The 24,199-nt window shown below is 38.8% G+C and overlaps 1 protein-coding gene across 1 annotated transcript in view; it reads left to right on the top strand.

The window, feature by feature from the left end:
- The window catches only part of ADAMTSL1 (ADAMTS like 1), a 193,883-nt gene that overhangs the window by 40,588 nt on the left and 129,096 nt on the right, over positions 1 to 24,199 (top strand). Inside the window, exons 6-8 of the mRNA XM_066339569.1 lie at positions 598 to 834; positions 17,005 to 17,131; positions 23,649 to 23,723. Coding sequence (XP_066195666.1) covers positions 598 to 834; positions 17,005 to 17,131; positions 23,649 to 23,723 — 439 coding nt within the window. The remainder of the gene's footprint in view (positions 1 to 597; positions 835 to 17,004; positions 17,132 to 23,648; positions 23,724 to 24,199) is intronic.

The following is a 24,199-nucleotide window of genomic DNA, read 5'->3' as shown; positions in this document are numbered from 1 at the left end:
GGTTTTTTAAGGTATTTTCAGTTGCAGGTCCTTAATTATGTGAGCTATGAAATCTTAGATTAAACAAATGCAAATATGTATCTAATGCTTGTCATCCTTTTTGTCACATCAACTGATTTATGTCACTGAGGCAAAAAAAAAAAAAAAAAAGCTAGTGGTAAGACTTTAAATAAAGAAACAATTAAATCACATAGTTATTTTTTCTTTCTCCTCAAACAATGGGGAAAATATGTCTGAAAGAGAGTGGCTGTGTGCTCACATGCTTCTCTGCATATATGTAGAAAGAGAACAAAATACAGCAAGAGCATTGTGACCCTCTTTTTCTTCACCACAAGGCTATGGTTAAGACATGTACAGTGTATTTCTTATTTCCCATTTACTTATGGCCTTGGTGTTCTTTAAATAGTTTCATGGAAAGAAGAAAGAAAGGTATTATTATCTGTTGAATTATGTGTAGATGTAGCTATTTCAATCACTCTTTTTTGTCTAAACAGAAACTCTCTCCATCTGGCAGCTGTGGAACATAGCCAGCTGCATGATACTGCAACTGGCTGTCCTGAATAAACTTGCTTATCTTCTCCTCTTTCTTTTCTGCAGGACTGCCCACCAGAAGCAGATGATTTTCGTGCCCAGCAGTGCTCTGCTCACAACGATGTCAAGTACCAGGGGCAGTTGTATGAGTGGCTTCCCGTCTCTAATGACCCTGACAACCCATGCTCACTGAAGTGCCAGGCCAGAGGAACGGCTCTGGTTGTGGAGCTGGCACCAAAAGTTCTGGATGGGACACGGTGCTACAGTGAATCACTGGACATGTGCATCAGTGGCTTGTGCCAAGTAAGGAGAGAAGACCTGCCTCAACCCTCTCCTCATGACTCCTCTCCTCAGATCTCTTTCACATACTCACTCCCTCTCCTCCTCCATATGCATGTCATTTTAAGGTGTTCATTTTAATCGTCTTTTCCACTCACTTCAATTAATTTCTTTTACTTTTTTTCGGGGGGTGGGGGGATGAGGCTGGAAGGGGGAGATACATATAATCTCAAAGAGTATTTTCTCATTTTGTGCTGCTTCCATGGGGTTCTTTTAAAGGATTTTATTATCTGGTTTTGAACTATTCTCTAGAGTTAGCTGCAGTAGCATATCTGATTTGAAGCACCAGTAGAAAATAATGTTGTAGTTTTTAATTTGGATACATCAAAGTTTTCCTGATCTGTCAAATTACATTATCTTTGAGGATTATTGCTTCCTGTAAATCAGAAACCCACATGGCAGGAGATACGGCACCAAAGTGAGAAAACTGCCATTCCTTCTGTGGGACTAAGACAGCTGCTACATCTGCTTGGGCCTTAGCATCCTTATTTGCTATCAGTAAGATAGACTTTTTGTCCCTTCACTTCACAGTGTGTGGAGATCTCTTGTCATTCAACAATTTATTTGCATCCTAATTTGTTTTTTTTATTACCTACCACACTGGTGCCCTATCATTGCTCCTGTTAAATTACTTACTCTATCTACATCAAAGTTTATTCTTCTACACTGCACGTAGGCTACTGGTTGATGAAGGCAAGGATGTTTTCACCTTATGCTCTGTTAGGTTCTGAGCACAATTAAGTCTCAAAAATTGTTGAGTCTAAATTCATGATTCATTGCAAGATGACCTTAAAACCTATCTAGATTTAATGTGTTGCTGGCTTTCTAGTGTGTTTTCAACTCTCTTTTTTGGGTTTTGTTTTTTTTTTTTTTATTTGCTTGCTTAGTTTATTCTGTTTTGTGTTTTGGTTTGTTTTTTGTTTGTTTGTTTGTTGTTTTGGGTTTTGTTGCTGTTGTTCTTTTTGGGGGTTGGTGTTGGTGGTTTTTCTGGAAGCTTTCCTCCCTGTTTCTTTTCTCTTTGATTTTCTCTTGAAGTAAATTGAATTGAAGCAGTCTTGAAGTAAATTGAATAGAGTAGATAGTTCCTGGGCTAATCTCATATGTCATCTGAAGAAAACAATCACCTAGGCCTCTTGACCTAAACCAAGGGTATGTATCTCAAAATTCTAGACTGCCTAATGAGACAGACTATTTTTAGTCTTGTTTTCTGTTTTCAAATCTTTTAAAAACTTGACTGGAAGCACAAAAATCTGGATGAGAAAAAGACTCAAAGTTTTTTGCATATAGCAGCCCAGAATTGAGGAGGATTTCTGGCTGATTTCTGGCTTAGTCCAAATATGAAGCATACTTTTTCTCAAACTTTCCCTTAGAAACAGAGTTCCTATGCATCTAAGACTAAAAAAAGTAATTTGCATGCTTCGGACAATTCTTACTTGGAAGTCTGAAGGCAGTTGCACTGCTAAAACTGTAAAGACTGATGTTACTTCTTTGTGGCTTGAGAATAGACAAATATACTAGCACTAGTGTCCCTGAGTAATTTTAGTTAAACTAACCCTTTTCTTATATACCATAAAATAGTAGAATAATTTTTAATGCATAAATGACTTTATATTTCCCATGTTCTTCAGCAATCAATTTCTTCAACAAATTTGCCATATTTACAATTACTGCATTTTTGAGGATGGCCAAAATAAATTAAAATATAAACTCTCATGTACTATTGCTCACAGTGAAAAATGGGTGTGGTAAATTTAAAGCAACTCAGAGTATTATCGTCTCATTGTATTCTTGTTAGCCAGTCATATCTTTGTGACAGTAGAGGTACTGCATTAAGAAAATGCATAATTAGATTTGCCCTAAGTATATACTGTAAGAGAGTAATTGCTTTACTATTTTTTGCAGCAATAGCTAGTTTTACATAAGTGGTCCACAATGGTAAAGAGTATGGAATTTGCCATAATAAATTGTGAGTTTTCTTTAAAAGCAGTGATCTTCCATTTTTTCTATAAACGCTATTTAAAAGACTGGGAAACCATAGTGTTATAGAAGAACAAGTGGAGCATTCTTTCTTCATAACATTTGTGTGAATCAACCCATTTCTGTAAGTATAGAGAATGCATGTAAACTTCAGAGAAGACAAAATATGATTTTAGATTTTTTTTTCTATTCATTTGCAGTAGGCGCTGCAGGCTAGCACTTACCTAAAGTGGCTGACATACTGTAAACATAATAATCGTGGTCCCAGTAGTTTATGAGGGTTCATAATGATCCTGGAAGAAAAACAACATTTTCATGAGATGAGATGTCTCTGGAACTGCATGATTTGGGGCAGTGCAACAGATATATGTATTACTCTAATAATACACATATGGTTTATCACAGCTGCAAAAAATGAAGCTTCCTATGATGTACATTCTGTATAAGGTCCTGAAGATTAAAAAGTGAGGTATATTTCTTATGTAGTTTAACAACAGCAAGAGCCATATTCTGGACCTGGTACAGGGAAACCCTGGTTTTGTATGCAGATTGGAGAATGAGATCCTGCAGAGCAGTCCTGCATAAGGGGACCTGAGGGGTCCTGGTCAGTGTCAAGTTGAACATGAGCCAGCAGTGCCCTGGCAGCCAGGAGGGCCAACCCTGTCCTGGGGTGCATCAGGCACAGCATCACCAGCTGGGCAAGGGAGGGGATTGTCCTGCTCTGCTCTGAGCTGGGGCAGCCTCACCTCCAGTGCTGAGGGCTGGTTTGGTCACCTCAATATGAGAAAGACATGAAACTGTTAGAGAGTGTCCAAAGGAGGGCAATGAGGATGGTGAATGGCCTTGAGGAGAAGCTGTATGAGTAGTGGCTGAGGCTACTTTTTCTGTTCAGCCTGTTTTCTGAGGCCGCAAACCTCATTGTGGCCTTCTACATCCTCACAAGGGGAAAAGGAGGGGCAAGTACCAGTCTTTTCACTCACATGACCAGTGACGGGACTTTAGAAAATGGCATGAAGCTGAGTAAGAGAAAGTTTAAGTTGGATGACAGGAAAGAAGTCCAGCACCAGCTTGTTTGACTTTAGAAAACGTTTGTACAATGCTCTCAGGCACACGTTCTGATACTTGGAGTGTCCTGCACAGCCTCAGCTGTTGGACTAGATGATCCTGATGGGTCCTTTCCAACTCAGCATATTCTATGATTCTATAATAGCAGGTCCTTTGCAATGACTGCAGTATGTTGAAGGCAAAGAAATATTTTCTGGATTGCTCAGAGCAAAACTACTGAAAGCAACTCTTACCCTCCTATCAGTTTGCATTGATCCAAGTGTTATGGCAACCAAGAAGGCATTGAACGTTAATGAGATACAATATAAATAATATATATAATATTAATTACATAATATAGTTAAGTTAATATACATAAAACATATCTTTATTTAATTATGTGCAAGAATGCTGAATTAGTAAAAGTGATGTTAAGATCAGTGTATGTTTACATGGACATAGAACATTTTTCCCTGTAGGTCAAACAAGAGTGTTAATTTTCTTAACTAACCATCAGAATATATGTCTTTGTATGCAAGACTTGGATCAACCTGTAGCATGTTGTGTGCTCACAAGGGGATCTTCAGATTATAACAATTGAAGGTTAGATGTATTGTTTCTGTGTGCCTCTGCACTCACTCCTGATTTAAAGGTGATGGATTTCACTCATTGACAAGAATGTATTTGTAAAAACGTGCAGTATTTGAAAATTAGAAGATCCCTCATATTTATCCTTTATTTTCATTATTTTTTGGAGGTTTAAAACTACTAGTACCTTAGTTGCATACTTATGAGTCTTTGTTTAATTAAGAGATTTTGAGCTGAAGCCTTTGTTTTGCCTGCTGGCCACTTAGTAGTTAAAGTCAGAAGAGACATCTGATTCTATCCAGAGCAACCAAAGCCAATTTTGTGTATAGAACAGGCTGTATCCCTGAATCTTTGATTCAAGGAGTATGGTTAGACATTCTTAAAAATATTTTTAATTTTATTTACAGAGATAGAGTTTTGGAGAAGTTATTCAGTAGCTGACTCAGATATGCTTTAAGGCATAGGCCGATACTCATGACTGTGATAGTTTAGAAATCATGCAAGCTGTGGGCACCTTGCCTCTCTCCGTACTATATAAGCATAACTGTATTTTTCCCATGAAGAGATGTGTAACTTGCCTTTGTTCTTTGTGTGAAACACCTATGAAATTAATAGAAATTAATTTTTGAACATCATTTTTTCCTCTGTAGCTTTACTCTTAAGGGAATACTGACCCAGACCAGAAAACAGCATTTTTCAAACAAAAATCTTATTATGTTATATGTTTTATTTCTTCCTAATTGTCTTGTTCCTCCTGAACATTTTAAATCCCTTTCTCTGTGGATATCTGTGTAATTTGGGTTTCTCCTTTTTTAAAAGAAATATGAATTATTTCACAGGCCTTTGGGTCTCATTTTAAGTTTAGCTCAGTTTGTAATATGTTTATAATATTGATGTATTACAACTAGCTTGAACCTCAATGCTGAAGTCAATAAGCATGGCCTTTAAGGAAACAGTGACTTGAAGTTCAACAATATGAACAGTCTTTATAGGTATAATTAATGGGTATGCTGAGTGCAACACATTTAAAACTTTGTTTCTAGTTTAATTTTCCCTGTTTGAAAAATAAATTCCTGTACTTCGAATCCTTTTTTAGGATTTTGAGAGTATAAGTAATTTATGAATACAACAGTTGAAGCTGCAAAGTTGCAGAGTGGTGGGTTGATCCTGGCTGGATTCTAGATACCCACCAAAGCTGCTCTCTGCAACCAGATGGGGAGGGAAGTTATAACTGAAGGAACATGGGTTGAGATAAGGAATGAGAGAGGTCACTCACTGATTACCATCATGGGCAAAACAGACTAGGGGAAACGAGTTGAATTTATTGCCAATAAAAAATGAGAGAAAGATGAAGAGAAGTAAAACAAATCTCAAAATCTTCCCCCCTACCCCTCCCTCCTTTCCTCTTCCTCCTCCCTGTAAGCAGCAAAGTGAGATGGGGAGCAGAGGTTAAAATCAGTTCATCACATATTGTTCCTGCCACAGCTCAAGGAGAGGAGTCTTTTTCCTGCTCCAGAGTGGGATCCCTCCCGGCGAGACAGTCCTCCATTAACTTCTTCAGCATGAGTCCATCTCATGAGCTACAGCTCCTCACGAACTGCTCCAAAGTGGGTCACTTTCCACAGGGTGCAGTCCTTCTGGAACAGCCTGCTCCTGCTTTTAGAAGTCAAGCTTGTTCTTTGTTGTCACACTTCAGATTATCACAGCAACAAAACCAGGAAATTGGCTGCACTGATCATGTGTGTTAGGATACTGATTTATACACTCTGTTTCATGCAGCTCGCACCTCGTGTTTAAGCTCTCTGAAAGGAAACAACATGGGTATTTTCTGTCCTTCCTCCCTCCCTCCTTCCCCTTCCTTCCTTCCTTCCTCCCTTCCTTCCTCCCTTCCTTCCTTCCTTCCTTGCTTCCTTTTAGTTAGGTAGACAAAATCTTCTTTGTGTTACTGAGTCTCCCTGTCACAATCTCTTAGTGTTTCTGCTGCAGGAGAAATACTCCATTTTAATTTTGAGGGGTTTCTGTTTTTCTAACCTTTCATTTCTTCCCATTATCATAGTATTCATAGTTAATTCCCTCTCAATATAATTTTTGTCTTCTGCTGTGTGAATCCTGAAAATGTTCTTTTTCTTAACTCTGGCAAGGAAGAACAAGAAAGTCTTTGCCTCCTCAAATGGGTGATGAAAAATTTTTCAAGGCTTCTTCTATGTCCAGTATGGATGTCAGAGTCTGTGTGTTGCTGTATAACACCAGATCAGGGTAAGGGTTTTAAATAACTGTTACAGTTTTCATTAAATCTGTGGCCAAATAGTAAATCATTGTGTAGTTTCCCAAAAGCATATCATAGCCAAAAATGAGTATTGCTTCCCTGAAGTCAGTCATGAACACAACCAGAGTGACCCTAGTCTGCTATCCTCTCAGTCTCTCCAGCCCAGGGATTCCAGGTGACCACATGTCGTACAAGCTGCTGTGAAGAGTATGTTTTGTGAGTTTGCTTTAAACATCTCAGCCATAGCTCAGAACAACAGCAGTCTTTCTCTGTGAAAAATCATGACAGCTGCACCATTTTCATGTTGAAAGTTTAGACACTGAAAATGTCCATAACTGCACTATCTGCTGAAAGGATGAAACCGTGTTGGGCTTCCAAACAAAGGCGAAAAGTGTAGCCAGGGTCCATAAAAGACAGGGTAAACTTTAGCAGAAAATTCTGAAAAAAAAATAATGATGCTACAGTTACCCACACCATTTGGCTGAAAAGTTAAAAACTGTCATGCTAGTCCAAGAAATTGATGAGAAATGTATTTTGGAAGAATTATATACAAACTGACTTCTGGTACAGGAAGAAGTGTAAGACCTATTGATTCCTTCAATTTCTCTGTAGAAGCAAGCTAAAAGAGTTCTACTTTTGTTTTCTTCTTTCTATATAAAACTTGAAAAGCTATTCTTCTGTTGATGAACCAAACTTAATCTTAATTGTATGAGTGTTTTCATTAATATTATTATTATTATTACTACTACTATTACTATTTTTGGTGGATTTTTTATTGAAGACCATAAGATTACTTAATCTATGTGATGGAATAACACAATGAATCATATTACAGCTCTAATTGTAGGATCAGATTCAGAGAATATAAAACTGGGGATTTTTAAGAAGGCCATTAACTAAATTTGTTACTACAAAAAAGTTGTTTAGGACCAAACCCAGCCCTTTGTTTCTTCTCAAAAAACTACCCAACCTTCTCCTTTACATTCTCTTAATTTTAGAGCGTATGTGTTATAGAAAGCTGAATCCCAGAAATGCCTATGTAAATGTCTACTGTTTACAGAGTATTAAATTTCTCTTTAAAGATCTACTTCCACATGGTACTGGAGGTAGTTTGAAAAAAAAAATCTTATTTATTTATTTCTAAGACTTTTTTTTTTTTTTTTTTTTTTTTTTTTGCTGAGCTGCATGGTGAATTCAAGTCAGCTAACAAGCTTATTTACCTTTAGCTAACTCTAGTTACCTGCAGCTGGTCAAAAGTCAAACTTGGTGATTTTGGAGGCTTTTTTATGATTCTATGTTCAGCCCATGGTTGGGGGGGTTGACCTAGATGACCTTTTGAGGTCTCTTACAACCCAAACTAGTCCATGGTTCAATTTTGTGGTTCTATATACATCAGTACTTAAGCAGCTCTCTCTCTTTCTGTGTATGCATGCTTCTAACTTCTTCATCAGAGACAGAGGCCATAAAAACTGGTGCATCATTTCAGGAGAGTGGGAAAATCTGCTCTGCTCAGTATAGGTGACCATGCTGTATTTCCTGTGTATCACAACTTCAGGATAGAGAATTTCTCCTTCTCCCTTCCATGTACAAAGTGTTACTGCACATATCCTCTCCTGTTCCCAGTTCAGCCCAAAATTCAGAGCTAATCAGGATAACAATGTTACATGTTTGGAGTTTGGTGCACTGACGCTGTTGTACACCACAATGACACAAAGACTCGGACTTCAGAAGGCTGGAAATGGTTCCTTTATTTTTGGGATGTGTCTCCCTTATATACTATTCTTCACAGACCAATTCAATTGGTGAAACAAAGACCAACCTCTTCAATCACATTGGTCAGACCAGAGGGACATCAAGAATAAGTCCCTCCTAGGGAAAGTGCAAACAGACTTTACAGTTACACAAACATGTCTCTTGTTAACAGAAAATTCTTTGGGAAAAGAATTTCAGAAAACAAAAGCATCTTAGGCATGAAAACAGGGCTACAATGCATGGATATTTTACTCATTGTCACAGTAAACCTGTATGGGACAGGTAAAAGCAAGATTAGGTGGTCACCTCAGCAGGCTCTTGGAGGCTTACAAACCTGCCTTAGGTCCTGACTGTCCATGTGGAATATACTTGGGGCATAGCTTCAGGAATTTGCAGATGGGGACATCCATGGCTTCTCCTAGTTATTCCTTAGCTTGGGATCTGATTTCTTTGCGTGCCTTCCTTTCAAGTCAGCTCCAGTTTGTGGGAATGAGAACACCAGGAGTCCATCCTGCCCCATGTGAACAGTACTGGGATTTCAGTCTTGTGTAGTTCAACTATTTATGCCTCCTGTTTGTAATACTTTTATACATATATGTATAGTCCATTGAAACCTAGATGTTTTCTGCAGAGATAACATTTCAGAAAGTACTGAATTCTTGACTTCTGTTGGTCATGTGTTTTTGAACCTCTGCCAGGCTGAACAATTGAACTGCTGTTTGAATATTTTGTCTTACATTGTCCTCACCTACCCAATGTTCTGAAGATAGCATGTCATAATTTTGTTCTCTTGTTGATGAATTTCAGTTTTTCTGAGACAAAAGAAGTAGCTTTTCCACCAGAATGCCATCTGTCCAGCACATAGAAAGGAATGTGGAGGAGAACAATGATCATAAGAGTAATGCTTAAATTGCTGTTGCCATGCCAGGTAGAACATTTTTGTGGTGGAGAAGGGAAGAGAAATGGGATTATTTTTGTGTGTGAAAGAATCTTAAGTTGCATTATTAGAATTCTCCTGCCTTGAGTTATCAGTTTTTTACTTTCTGGATTAATAGAGGTTAGCACCTCTGCAGAGATACTTTGTTTTTGTCTTTTAGCAGAAACAATATGTGCTGTTCTCCAGTGCTGACCAACTTGAATACTATGCATATGTCTTTGACCAACAGCACTCAGGGCAGCTCCCTGCTGGTGGCAGACAGAGGGAGGAACATTGTAATTTGGAGGCTTGGCAGTAATAACAAATTTAAAAGAGCAGCTTAGAGACTTCTAAGGGTTCTCTTTTAGTTACCAGAAAATAATCTCTGTTCATGTACTTCCTTAGCACACCTAAAAGCCTGAGTTGTGTACAGCTGTGCAATGGCTTTATTGCTGGATGAGGATAGTAATGTGTCTGCAGTGGCTGGACAGTTTTGAGAGTCCTCAGCAAAAGAGATGTATGGTTCTCATTGAAGACCTTGGCAAGTGGTTCAATTACTGTGAAGACCCAGGACAGGTGTTTTGCAGGCATTTGAGGTAGTTTCCTCTTTCATCCTAAATGTCTTCTCCTAGGGCTTGCATGCACTCCTTTTACACTCTGAGCAGCAGGCTGGAATATCATATAGACTAGCTAAGCTATTTCAGCAGTAGCCTGGGGATATGTAGCCTCTCTCAAGTATTTGAACTGCAAGAGATGTCTGTACCTTGATTACACAGATTATGTGACTGCCTGATGCACTAGAAAATCTTTGCTGGCACTGGTATAACAAAGCTCTGCAGCTGGATCCCCATTGATCCAGCCGAGAGAGGACTGACTCCTGCCAACAAAAGAAGCCTGTTTACCCAACGAAAAGAGCTCTGAATAGCAATTTCAAGCATGTCATGCAATCACCAGAGCTTACAAAGAATTGCAGTCAAATGTAATGTGTCACAAGTGTCAATTAAATGCTTTTACAATTAATGTTTCATTTCCTAGGAGAAAAGAGTAGGTGCAGCAGGCAGAATTTACTCTTGGTTTCTCAAGCACATTGCTACCAGGAAGCTGAGGGAGAGCTGCCTTGATGAATTTTGTGCTAGAATGGCCTTTGAAATCACTTTCTGATGTAGAATTTTAATATTCTGCAAAAACTGACAAATCTTTCCCCTGGAACTGCTAAGATCTCCATACAATGGATGTGATTCTTCTGGAGAAAAACAAGAATTTCAGTAATGGTCTGCTAAAGAGCACTAGCTAAGAAAATAGTTAGGATTTTTTTTCTCTTTCTATAAGAAATGCACAAGCACGTAAGGACAAAGGAGAAACGAATTTTTACTCCAACTCAATGTGGATATGTAAACCTAAATGCAGTGAAAACCAAAGAGAAGTGTGAATGAAATTGTAAGTGAATCTGAAGAACTATAGAAGCTTCTTTTCTTCCTGTTATTGTTTGTTTATAAACTCTTAGAAGTTAGTTCTATTTAAATGTTGCCTCTTACACAGCAGCAGCCTCTGGTTTTCTGTATTATCAGAGAATGAACTAGAGAGAGTTTTGTTCATACATCTGTGGACCTTCCCGTGGTGGCCCACACAACAAATTGGTTGGTATAAATGAATAAATATGCAAAATTCAATCTTTTCTTTTTATCTTGGAAGATTCCTCCTACTTAAATTTGCTTATAAGGAGTTACATTTCCCCCACATCCAAGATTTTGTGTCTGTAATCCTCATTTAAGAAGTGACAGCTTTAAAATTACTTGAATTGCTCTTTATTAAGTCAAGAGTAGCTTCAGAATGAGTTTACGTTTATTTTTCTCTGAGAGAAAATTAAGAAATACAAAAATCTCTTCAGTTCCTTCTGCTGCTGGATGTTTGCTGTTTTCTTCTAGAGCTTTGGCTAAACCACTGATTCCCAATGTGTTGTGTCTGCTGTGCTGGTTGAGTGAGGCTATATAAGGGGTTTTGCTTAAATATACTAATAGCAGAGAGCTCTGGCTAGCTCAGAATGATGGGAAGATGCCAAGCAGGATCTGCAGATTGGTTGCAGTGGATTAGTGGTAGATAAGGCAATCAGCAGCAACAAATCAACAAGCTGGCCAGCCATGTTTCATGTGTTGGATGATGTATCTTAGCCACTTCAGTGGCTGTATTTAACAATTGGGGTACGCATCAGTAAGTGAAGTTTGTTTCACAGTGCCTGAACAGTTGCAAGATCTATTGTCTTGAATACCAAGTACACTGATTGCATATGTCACTGGGCCTGCTGTTACCAGCATAGTTACTAATTGTCTTGCCATTGTGAAAATCATCTTATGGTGTTCAATTTTAGTTGGATTGTGGTGTACCTCCACCTGAACTCCTGGAGACCTAGGAGAGTCCTACCTAGTGCCTGGTGCTGGTCAAGATTGCCTGTGACAGGATAATGTCATGAAGCTGTGCCAGAAAAGTGCTGGGGCTGTAAAATGCCATCTCAAGGATGTCAGTGCACTGAAGGTCAGATACCTCATCAGCAGGAGGTGCAAGTCCCCACATCACAGACACCAACCCAGATCCAGTTTGCTATACAGGCTCAAGATTGTTCTCTCTTCAGTAATTGGAAAAGTAGAGCAGCTAGCTCTTCATGCCGATTCTGTAATATAGGATTTTGAACCCAGTTGAAATGATGGCTCTCATCCAAAACGTTTTTCAACTGAGCAATGACAATCCACTCAAGTCCCACATTGAGCCCCACATTAGTATCTATGTGAAGGGCAACTTTGTTTTTTTTTCAGATTCTCAGAACTTCTTACATTTGAACTACAGACATGCCCTTTGAAAAACAGAGAGATTTATTTATAATTGGCTAGATTTGCAAGCTTGCTTTATTACATTATTTCCTGCCCAGGATTTCTTAATGCTGAATAGAAATTATTATGAAAACTTCTTACTTCAGGGCATTTCCAGACTAGCAGGGCTGAAGCAGAACCTGTCATTGCTGGTCCAGTTTTATTTCTGGAAAAATCTGCGAAACTGAGCCAGAGTTCAAGTCCACAAGTGGAATGCATGCACTTATAACACTCATGCACACACTCAGTGAGTTAGTTCCAACTCCTGTTGTGGGACTTCTGGCTCAATGTGTTTAAACTACACACAAACAGTTGATCTGCTAACCTGATAGCCATCTCTCTTCCTACAGCATCCTGTAAAAATTATTTTGCTATGTGTCTCAGAGTCAGGCAGGAATAGCCTTATTTTTCTGTTTTGCCATGGGCTGTCAGGTGGAGTTAGGGGGGTGCTGGGGGGAGAGCAGGGAGAGACTCAGCATGAAGTCTGGGACCTCAGCCTAAAATGTAATAGGGAATCTTTACCTCAGAGTAGAACTGTTGTACTTTATGCCAGAAAACAATACAGGCTTAGCCAGCTAGGGATTAGCTGTTATTATTCTGGCTTTTTGTTGCTAGACTTTCTATGCTAAACCTATAAGGAGAATAAAAAATCAGGTCACTTTAGCAGTGGTGAAGAAGATCTGGGCAGGCAGTTGATACTCACCTGTATCAACTATTTTCTCACTCTGGTACTTCATGGCTCACATTTTCCGTGTACTGAGAGACCTCCAGAGGTCTGCAAAATCTGCCTTTACTGCTTTAAGGGCATTTAACCACAGTAGTAACGAGCTTCATAGAAGCACCTTTAGAAACACACAAGAGCTTCATCCTTATCAAACTTATAAATACATGGTCTTGATTTTAATGGAGTTTGGATTAGATTGTCAGGGAACTCAATGGAGCTGCTTCTGACATTTTGTGTGGTAACAATGTGCAGTTCAAACCTCTGACCACACTTCTGCAACTTGAAACTCGAAAGATTTCAGTGTGGAAAGTCTGTGCTTCATTAACCTGCTTTAAGGGGAGGAAGCTTAACATGCAATAGAAATGAGTATGAAAACTGCTTACTTCAGAATATTTCCAGGCACAATTTGTTGTAGTAATCCATTTTTGTTCCTAGTGGGGGCTTCTTTCCCAGACCTTTATGGATTGAAAAAGCTTCAACTCCCTAAACTCTCCAGGACATATTAAGGTTTTAATATTGGATCCAGTTTCAAACCAAGACAAGGAGTTGATATTTCAAAGATTTTTAGAGAATGAAATATTCCCTAGACTTCTGATTCCAAAAATGTCACTATTTTGTTTCAAACTGTGTCCCCCAAGTCATTACTCTGAGCTGTATATAGGAGGTACAGTATCCTAATTGTTTCCTTTGCTTACCATGCTGAAGTGTCTTCCATGGTGCTTATTTTCATTATGAGGTCCTCAACCACCTCTTTTCAGGTTAGCATGCCCATAGGTCAGAATCTTGGCAGACTTTTCTACTTCTGCAGACCAAGTGAGTCTACTTTTCTTGATAGCTGGCCTCTCCTAGTGTCTTGCATCTTTGACATCTCTGATAACAGTAATTTTAAAACCTTCCCTCTGTGTTTTATTCATGCAGTAGGTGGATGCTGAAAGAAAAAATTCTGCCCTCCTGTTAACCCTTTGCAGATTTCTGGGGCAGTGGTGACATATTTTCACTCATTCCATAATCTTTATCACTGAGTTCTCTGGAGCCTTGATGGACAGTGAAAATAATGTTATGGAAATGACATGTTCTCAACAGCCAAACTTCTGTTTCTTCTGCTCAGAGACAAAAGATATTGTTCTCACGAACTGTGTAATTTTTCAGGAGCACTTTAATATTTCCTTGTCTGATTTTTATACGAGCCCAACCTGCAAAATGTTTTCATGTAAGAACACTAAAAACTAATATACAAGATCTGGAGTACTGTTTTTCATTTTAAAGTATCAATTACTCCATTTCAAACACTAGCAACCTTTCTAGTGCATGTAATTACTTTCAAAAGAAGGAGGAATTTTCCTAGGTAGTGAAAAAAGAAAAAAGTAAACTTGGGAGCATTTTTTTATTTCAGACATTAGTTAATCATTCATAAGTTTTTTTGATAAAAATTTCATACATATACCCAGAGCTCTGCATATCTCTTAGACAAATAATATAAGAGAGTAAAGAAAGTCTCTGCAGAAGCCTGGGGAGAAATAGGAAATTTATTTAATTTCATCAAAACTTTTAATTGCATAAAATTATCTGAGACAATGCCAAATCCAGTATGGTTAATATATATTTTGTGCATACCACAGAAATGTTAATAATCACGAAGATCTCTATACTTCTACTTAGCTCATACTTCCATTCAAAATGCAGCATTTCAACAGAAGAAATATTTTCATGCTGTACACTGGTAACAGCTGTCCAACTCAAAAAAAAGAAACAAATCACAATATAACTTCCTTTCACACCTGAGATTTTCCTGGTGGTTTCCTTCACAAGTTGTGACCCAGCTCAAAAATGCTCAGTTTATAAATTAACTTTAATGAGGGTATAGCCCATGGCAACATGTGAGCTGATGATTCATAAAGTTAAAGTGCTTTAAAGTAGAAAATGCAGTTTTCTGAAATTGGTTACCTCATTCCTGGATTTAAGATCCAGCCTGTTTCCTATGCAAGCAGTTCACACATTCGTTTCAAAATAGGCAAAGGCATCAAGATTTGTGTACCACCCTAAACTGAATTATTGAGCAGATATTAAAACCTTTCTTCTGTTATCTGGCTCCCCAGCAGAACCCTTCTCACTGTGGGGGCTAGTGATCTGTAATGCACTAGAAGGAAAATCTGATTTGTAGGCATTGTCATACAGTTTTCAGGTCATCCAAGTGATTCTTTTTACCATCTTGTCTACACAATGAGATTAATGTAAGTTAAAGCATGCCAGTCTATGCATATCAAGAGTCGTTCAGCTCCTGTAGGATATTCTTATTCAGAAAAAAAATAGATGTGAATCTTACAGAGTACTGTGGATACAATTTGTGTATCTCTGCTTGGAAGTTTTGTATGGGGTAGTCACAGTCAAGATACACTTTTCTTCAGTTTTCTATCCATTATTTGTCATAGTGTTTCTAATGTGTTAAAATGTCTCTTGGAGCCTTAATATGACAAGCTTTTTAAGGAAAAGTATAATTTCTGTGCTGTTACTTCTTCAGGCCTCATTAATTCCCTTAGAGGGATCATAATATAATGTATGAGCATAGGAGGCCTCACCTGGTTCTGACCTGGAAGAAGTAGGTAAAATCAAAAAAAATTGATGATAGGTTTCACCAAGCTTGAATCTATAATGATTTTAATTAAATTAATTATACTGTCAATATGACATAATCAAAGAAACAGCTATTCTGCAGCTAGTAAAACATTGATGTTAGAAATGGGAATTGAATTCCTAAAAGAAAATACTAGTTATTAAAGCCTATATTTTCACAGACAAATGAAGAGAAAGTGGTAAACTCAGATGTATATATCACCTTACGAGAGATGCGTACTTCTGCGCACTCAGATTTGTACAAGTAAGAAATATTTGTCTGAGTGTTTCAGTGGGCAAGTTATACACAGTTTTTATGGGTCTTGATGATAAGTGCCCTATTTGCTCCCAGGAGCTAGTTTTCTGATTTAACTAAAACTCAGAAACATGGGAAAATTTAAAGCTGAAAAAACACTTAATTTAAAATTCCCTGTGTTTGTATATATTAGAAGTTATAGACATTAGAAGTTATAGACAAATATTTGTTCATTGCTTACTCTGTGTGCCAGTAGGCTAGAAGGCCTTTCATTTTCTAATACTTACAGAGGTAATTACAGCACTTTAAGGACTTTCTTAATTTCTTGGATTTCAATTATTTACATGTAAATTTCATAACTTGTATTCAGAACTTAAAGCAAAAGGCTTGCATAAACACTGTGTTAAACAGATAGTCCATTAATTAATTTTAAATGTACTAAATTATAAATTATTATTTAACTCTCCTCAGAATAACAGGGGGTTGCAAAGTGAGAAACCTAGTTTGTCTATTTAACTCTTAAAATTTTGAACCAAACATTTTGCATGTAGGAATAAAGCCAATTTCGGAGCAGGTAATTGCATTCATACAATGACTCTCAATTCTTTTGTTGCAATCATTTCAGCCTTCTTTATCAGATCTTTTACAATGTCTGAACACAGGCATTGACAGTGTGGAATGGGATTATTGTCAAACATAATTATAACCACATGCCTTCCCCAGCTGCATAGCAGGTAAAATTTCAGAGCCATGTTACAATTGTCCATGCTACTCTTTGCTTTTATCTATCAGTCTGCTTCTTATCTGTATTTTTATCTGTTTCAGGCATTTCTTTGTGAAACTCTAAGTGAAATTTCTGATAGGACTCTGACCAAGAAATGTTCATAATGCCCTAAAATAACAACCTCCAACAATACTCTTTTCTTCCTCTAGACTTCAAAGGCCATTGAGTACTAACCTGTTCACTATCTCTCGCCTGACTTCAGTGCACACTCCCAGCCAGCCTCTTTCATTGCTAAGGTACTTTATGGCCTTCAAGAGATGCTAAGAGAGAAATTTAGAGCAATTAGTTGCAAAGATGGACTGACCAGTCAGTCGGTAAGTGCTCACATTGAACTGCACATATTTCTTTCTTGCCAGATTGTTGGCTGTGACCACCAGCTGGGAAGTGCTGTCAAGGAAGATAACTGTGGGGTCTGCAATGGAGATGGGTCCACCTGCCGGCTGGTTCGGGGCCAGTATAAGTCCCAGCTCTCTGCAAGTAAAAGTAAGCTGTTCCTTCTCTTAAACTGCCACCTTCCTCTTTAAGTGAAGTTTCTGTTTCTTGCAAGCTAGATTTCACCCCACTCTTTCTCAGTACCTGAACAACTGTGGTCCGTCCAGTTGTCCTAACAGGTGCTTGCCCCTTGGATTAAAGCAGCCTTGTTCAGAGTGCTGTCAGGTTGTGGGGGCAGACAGAGGCTTGTGGAAAGGTGTCATCAGCATATTCCCCATCTCAGCTAATTGCTTATGAAGAGCAGGAGAATAAGCCCTTTCAGCACCTCTCTGGCTGTATTAGCTGGCTATGCGTACGACTTGGTGCACACTGCTGTGAACAGAATAGTTTATGCTGCTCTACAGCAGAGAGGAACCTTGAGGGGCAGGTGGTATCAGCCTGGCAGAATGCTCTCTCCAAGGCCTATTTAGCATCACATGTGCTGCATTCTATGATGAACTGAGGATCCTAGGTTGTCGGGAGATGTCTTCACAGACATGAGGGATGTCTACAAAAAAAATGCCCTTTTCTGCATGCTGACCCAGCTCTAAGCCAGAGTGTAAAGCAGTATTAGTGTGCCCCAGTGAGTTTATCCTGAACCCCAGACAGGTTTTTTCAAGCTGTTTACATCACCTCAGATGGAGCTACAAAACTTTTGTGGTGAGAGATAGGGTGTGTCTGGTCAGATTAAAGGAAGGATTAAAAGGTATCTTTTCATGCCTGTGTAGAGACACCTAAGGAATCACATGTGCTAGCCTGAAAAACTGCCCTCAGCCTTAGAGTTTAATCAGACCAGCTGTACCATTCTGGACCAACTTCACAATTGCTGAATAGCATATGACTTTAAAGATTCAAATAGCAGCATAACACCTGTTGAAGACAGTGTTTGTATACTTGAGGGTTCTATAACAGGGGGAGCTGCTTTTTACAAAAGCTTCTCTCTGTCAAAGAGTAACTGTAAGGGTATGGAGCATGGCCCATAGCAGCTGATAGCACAGTGCAGCTGTGTTTTGCTCTGTGTTTGCTGAGTGAGAGAGAGAGTAGGAGGTAAATAGGGAAGGGAAGGGAAGGGAAGGGAAGGGAAGGGAAGGGAAGGGAAGGGAAGGGAAGGGAAGGGAAGGGAAGGGAAGGGAAGGGAAGGGAAGGGAAGGGAAGGGAAGGGAAGGGAAGGGAAGGGAAGGGAAGGGAAGGGAAGGGAAGGGAAGGGAAGGGAAGGGAAGGGAAGGGAAGGGAAGGGAAGGGGTAACTATTTTGTATGAAGGAAAGAAAGGAATAATCCTCATAAGAGTTCCATTGCTGAAGCAGAATTGTATATTAGAGGAAAAAGGAAATAATTCACAAAAAATTTGGAATGGAATTTCACCTCATTGTTAAGTTTTCTGCAATGAGCAGGAACAGATTTGGAAATCTCCAGGCCACCTGAGACATAATAGTGTTTGCTAATTTTTTTGGCAAATGTCTACCTGTATGAGCAATTAATTGGGTTTTAGTTGATTTGTGGTAAAAAGGTGCTCACCTCTTCTCTGCTGAGGATAAAGGCACTAATATATTATGCAGAATACTAAAATGTTAGTATCTACTCCCAGTGGTGTCCTATTAAATGTAAAGAATGTTATATAGGTAAGAGAGCAGATGGCAGAGAGCACAATCTTAAACTGAGACAAATGTCTCTGTGAAAAAAATGTTAGAGAATGGATTTTTCTGACACATTTGCCTGTATGTAATTGTTATGCAGAGCTAGGAAAATTACAGATTTTGTGTGCAGTCTGTATAAACCATGTGGCATTATTCACTTCCCTGCTGTAAGCATATATGATTTTATGCAACACTAGGAACTTTGAATCTATGAAAAGTAAGTATTTTTTAATTACATTTTTTAAAATCATGAAGACACAGTTATGAATCCCCTTCACATGTGTGAATTAATATGAATTCTTTTTGAGGTTGGCTTCAAAATGATCTATGTAAATGTTGTGAAAATTTTGGAATTCTTTCAAAAATCTATTGTGCTCATTTTTCTGCATTTATCTTCCCCAGCACTGTTGGCACTTCCTCTGTATCAGCATCTCACTTATTTGTCACTATAAACATAAATAAAAAAGCAAATCTGTGATCAGGGCCTGATTAAATTTATTTATCCAGTCATTTAAATGACTGGATAAATAAATTTAATCCAGTCATCCATTTAAATGACTGGATTCACTAGTTGATAGCTAAACTTCAAGTTATCTTTATAAAATAATCCTGTTTTTCTGTAGACATAATCCTACTTTTTTCTGTAGACATAGCTTGCAGTCCACACGCGGTGTTGATACCAGTAAGCTTTTCCCATCTGCCAGCTGAGGAATATCCAACATCTGCCCCGCTCAGCTGAGACCTCACCTGCAGAGCTGCCTCCAGATCTGGAGTCCCCAACAGCACCAAGATGTGGAGCTGCTGGAGCCAGTCCAAAGGAGGCCACAGAGATGCTCCCAGGGCACGAGCCACTCTGCTCTGGAGCCAGGCTGGGAGAGCTGGGGATTCTGAGACAGAGAGAAGAGGAAGCTTCAAGAGAAGAGCCTTCAAGAGAAGGCTTCAGGGAGAGCTCAGAGCCCCTGCCAGGGCCTGAGAGAGCTGGAGGGGGACTTGGGACAAGGCATGGAAGGACAGGACACAGGGAATGGATTCTCACTGCCAGAGGGCAGGGTCAGGTGGGGTACTGGGAAGGAATTCCTGGCTGTGAGGGTGGAGAAGCCCTTGCACAGGCTGCCCAGAGAAGCTGTGGCTGCCCCATCCCTGGGACTGTCCAGGACCAGATTGGATGGGGCAACCTGGGAAGGAATCCCTGCACATGGCAGGGGGTGGAACTGGATATTAAGGTCCTTCCCACCTAAACGATTCCAGGATTGTATGATTCTCTGAATTCATGAATTCGTAATTACTTCAGGATGTAATTACTCCACTGACTGATTGACCCAAGTTAAACCCAACCTTCACACAAGAACAGCATCCTGCAGACTCAACTGTTTTCTGTGTGCTTCATGCAACTATGAAGTTCCTACACTCACTACAGTTCACTAGGCAAAACCAAGCAGCCCTAATTAAATACACAGAAATCATTTTCCATATTCCTAGATCATGCAGAAGATGTCATGCATGATATTGACCTTCAGCCTCCAAACTCCCCTCATTAGCATCCTGACCAATGCTCTCATTTGGTTACGTGCTCTATCTGTTGTCTGAACAAGGGATTAAAAGCCAGGATGCCATGCAGCATTAGAAAAATCAGACGGGAAATGTACACCAGTGACCAGGTATCAGCAGAGATGTTCTTTGGCCTTGCTTGGGACTTTTGTTTCTCTAAGAACAGTATTCAATCTTGAGGACTGTTCTAGGGGTTGGATGGTTGACCTTTACTCCAGAGTTGTCCCAATACTTTCTGAAGCTGTTTATATCTCAGAACCATTCCAAATACAATGTTAAGCTCGTCATATTAAAGTAATTTTCTCTTGGTGCTCACATCCAGTTCCCTTCTCTCTGGTGTTTATATCATGCAAAGGCATAAGAGAAAGGAATTCATAGAGCTTTTAAACACTTAGCATTTCCTATAGAAACAGCTTCTTCACTTTTTATAGGGGTAGTACATGTGTCCCAATGGCCTCAGAGACAGAAACATAGTAGGGCAGGATACTTTCATAAGATAAATAATAAATAAGCTACAAAAATCTTCATTCATTCCAGAAACATTCTTTTTTCTTGGGTGGCTTAGGTGGTTCTTTAGAAGTCTGCAGAAAATGCATCTTTCTCTTTTTATTTTATATCTTCTTTAGGGAACTGTGTACATCCTTCCTATGAAGATAAGGTGCATTTAAGCAGGCTTCTTTGTGTTCACCAAGAAACTAGAGAGTTAGTCCCATATGTTGTGAGTGCATTCTGCTGATCCCCCAGTGCAAAGCTGGTATTTCTCTAAAACAAGACTGACATCTTCTAGCAAAGTAGATTAGTTTCAAAAGAGACTCACAGAAAATATAATGCTGTCTAGTTATTCACATAATTACTCTTGTTATGGCTGTCAAAAATAGATTCCTTTGCTTCTCTATGTATCTACAGAGAAAACCAACCACATGTTAAAGCATTTTGTGTCTTTTCCACACAACTGCTCAACAATCTGTCTCTGCTTATTGCTGGAGAGACCTGTGACTAAATGTTAGCCTGCTTACTTTCACATCTCTTCACAGGAAATGTCTCCTCCTTATCACTGTTAACCTCAGGAAATTATCCTTCAGTCCCCACTGCTTCTGCTTTTTGAAAGCAGGAAGCACTGTGATAAGCATAAATCCCACTGAGTTTTGCATTTCACATAAAGCATGCTAGGATTTCAAATGGAGAGCAACTACAAGATCAGGTGAAATATAGTCCCAGCAATACCCTGGGGCAGAAGATGCATGCTGAGAATATAAGCTCATATGATGTTTAAACTGTCTGGGTTTTCTGTGACATATCAGTGAGTTATTAACTCTGTAGTGCAGAGCTTGTAACTGAGAGACAGTCAGACATAATAATGGCATGGGACGACTCTTAAATAAGACCTGCAAAATGGTCATTAATATTGGAATTTTTTAATTCAAGTTATTGTTTTTCCACACTCATTCCAAAAACTGTATTATATATATACAGCGAAATGACATGTCATACTTTTGTATTTTGCTTCCCAAAATGGATAATTTATCCTACTGGTATCTTGAATCTGAATGCCAGAATGGTACCAACAAAGTAGTATTAGCATGTCAGTATTTAATTAACTTCCTAGAAATTGAGTATTTGTCTTTCTAAACAGAAAATTTGAATTATGTATAGACATGAAAGATTCCTAGCTTTACTGATTAGTGTGGTGTCGGAGATGTGTATAAGCAAAATGTGTGTTGAGTTTAAACACAGTGTTACAAGAGACTTAGACATTGTAATTTTGGATAGTTTGAGAAAACATATCAAGTCACAACTTGAAAATGGGACATGGTTCAGAAGTGCCTGAAAATTTAAACAGCCTATATGTCCACACAACTTTTGTGGCACTTAGAGAGACTGCTTAAATTTCTGCCTTGCTTCTGGGATGGTAAGGGACAACAAAAGTATGAGTATTTCATCCCACAGAGCTCTGAAATATAAGAGTGTCAAAAATTCCTGTGATGCGTTACAGAATTTAAAATTTAAAAGTTCGCCGTTTTTAAGATATTATGGGTTTGGAGGAATTAATGTATTGGAAGAATAAATCTATTGCTTAAAAATTCCTGTTTCTGGTAGTGTTTCAACTTTCTCTGTTGCCTCTTCATCTTTGATATAAAATGACAACATCAACAACTATTTTGCTAGTAAGTGAGAATCCTGATTTAGCTGTATTCCAACAGCTTTGCCAGTTTGGTCTGGTCCAAAGCATAAGATCCCAACTCCTATGTTTGAATAAAAGATAAAATGCTTTTATGGTCTGAGTTAGCCTCACCTGACAAACCAAAACATTGTTTTGAGAGCAGAGCTGTAGCTCCTGCTAGAAGGCATTTCATGACATAGATGTGAGAAGTTCTAATGAATAAATAGTGAAAAAGACTTTGTTCCTCTCACATCTACCATCTTCTTACTCCGCAGAAAAATCTTTTTAGGCATACTTTTTCTTTCCCGACTTCCAGTTATATGGGAAGGAGGCAGAAAGGACAGGGAAAGGTGAATGAAATATGCTGGTTAGTCCATTCTCTGCGCAGGCCACTTCATCACCTAGGCATAGCATTTTATATCATCTTTCTGTGTCTTTCTGTCTGCCTTCAGGACATTACGGAGCTTACTGCCTCTTTAGAAATGCTGACCTAACTTTTACAGCTGCATGTGACCTACAGGTTAATTCACACCTCAGTTTAAATGCAATTGGCAAAGCTCCCAAGGGCCTCATAGTTGCAAAATCCTGCTGTAATACCTATTTACATGACAGTCTTATGGGCTTCTGCTTTTCCAGCAGCTTTCTGCCAGCAGTGTAGAAAGGGAAGGAGAACTATAGCACTTATGATCATTAAAATAAGAAGTGCGAAAGGAATGACATACCTGAGAGCACTAGGGGACCATCACATAGCATGGACAGGATCATGGAGAAGCTGTGGGGTTTAAGTGGAAAAAAGACAAGTGAAAAATGGGAAAGCTAGTCTGGTTAAACATCAGTTTAAGCTTATGCTTCTCTGCTTTGTCATAGACACTGATTCAAAATACTTGAGAGATTTAAGTGGAGTTGTGATGAAATAAAAACTTACTAGTTACTCATGAAAACCATAAGTAGTTGTGAAGGACTTGGGGATAAATAAAATCAACAGTTTTGGATTCTTCTAAGCAGAAGGTTCTTACTACATTTAACAAGTCCTTTTTTCAGATTTTTAACAATTCTTGGCAATTTTAATTGGTCCTAAGGTTTTTCTTTTGGCTGCCTAGTAAAATGCACCTCTTTCAATGCTTATTTGAAAACAGATGGGAATTTCCTTGCTTATTTACTCCGTGCATTTTTGCCTTCCCACAGTCGATGACACAGTGGTTGCTATTCCCTATGGAAGCAGGCAAGTTCGCCTCGTGCTGAAAGGACCCGATCATTTATGTAAGTAGAAGAAGTTGGTGTACACTTGTTTAAGAGAGCCTCGGCAACCTGCAGTGCTCTGTTTACACAGTGGTGTCTGGTTTTCCTCTCTCAGATCACTGATTTCAACACACCAATTAGTCTTGCTCTCAGTTTTCCTGCTTTCAGTTACCTCAGTGGTACACTCTTTTCAAAGCAGACCTTGGCCAGCAATGCAAAGTTCTTTGCCCCTCCATAATTTTTCAGTCATTTCTGTTTGCTTATCCTTTGGCTGGTTCAGTTGGTGTCAAGTGCTTTTGTTTGAAATTAATAAAATGCGTACCACTGAGAGAAGAAATACTGAGAAAAATAAAGTATAAGCTTCCCTGCAGCTCAGCTCAGCCATCAAGCTGCTCATGATTTTAACACATTTCTGTTATGATCTTTCTCTCTCACACCATGCATGTGTGCATGCACACAGAATCACACTCTAAAGAACTGAAACTGCATACAAAAAT

Source organism: Sylvia atricapilla, chromosome Z, assembly GCF_009819655.1.
Source record: "Sylvia atricapilla isolate bSylAtr1 chromosome Z, bSylAtr1.pri, whole genome shotgun sequence".
Lineage (NCBI taxonomy): Eukaryota > Metazoa > Chordata > Aves > Passeriformes > Sylviidae > Sylvia > Sylvia atricapilla.
Note: the sequence above shows the minus strand (reverse complement) of the source record. Positions and strands in the feature narration are given on the sequence as shown.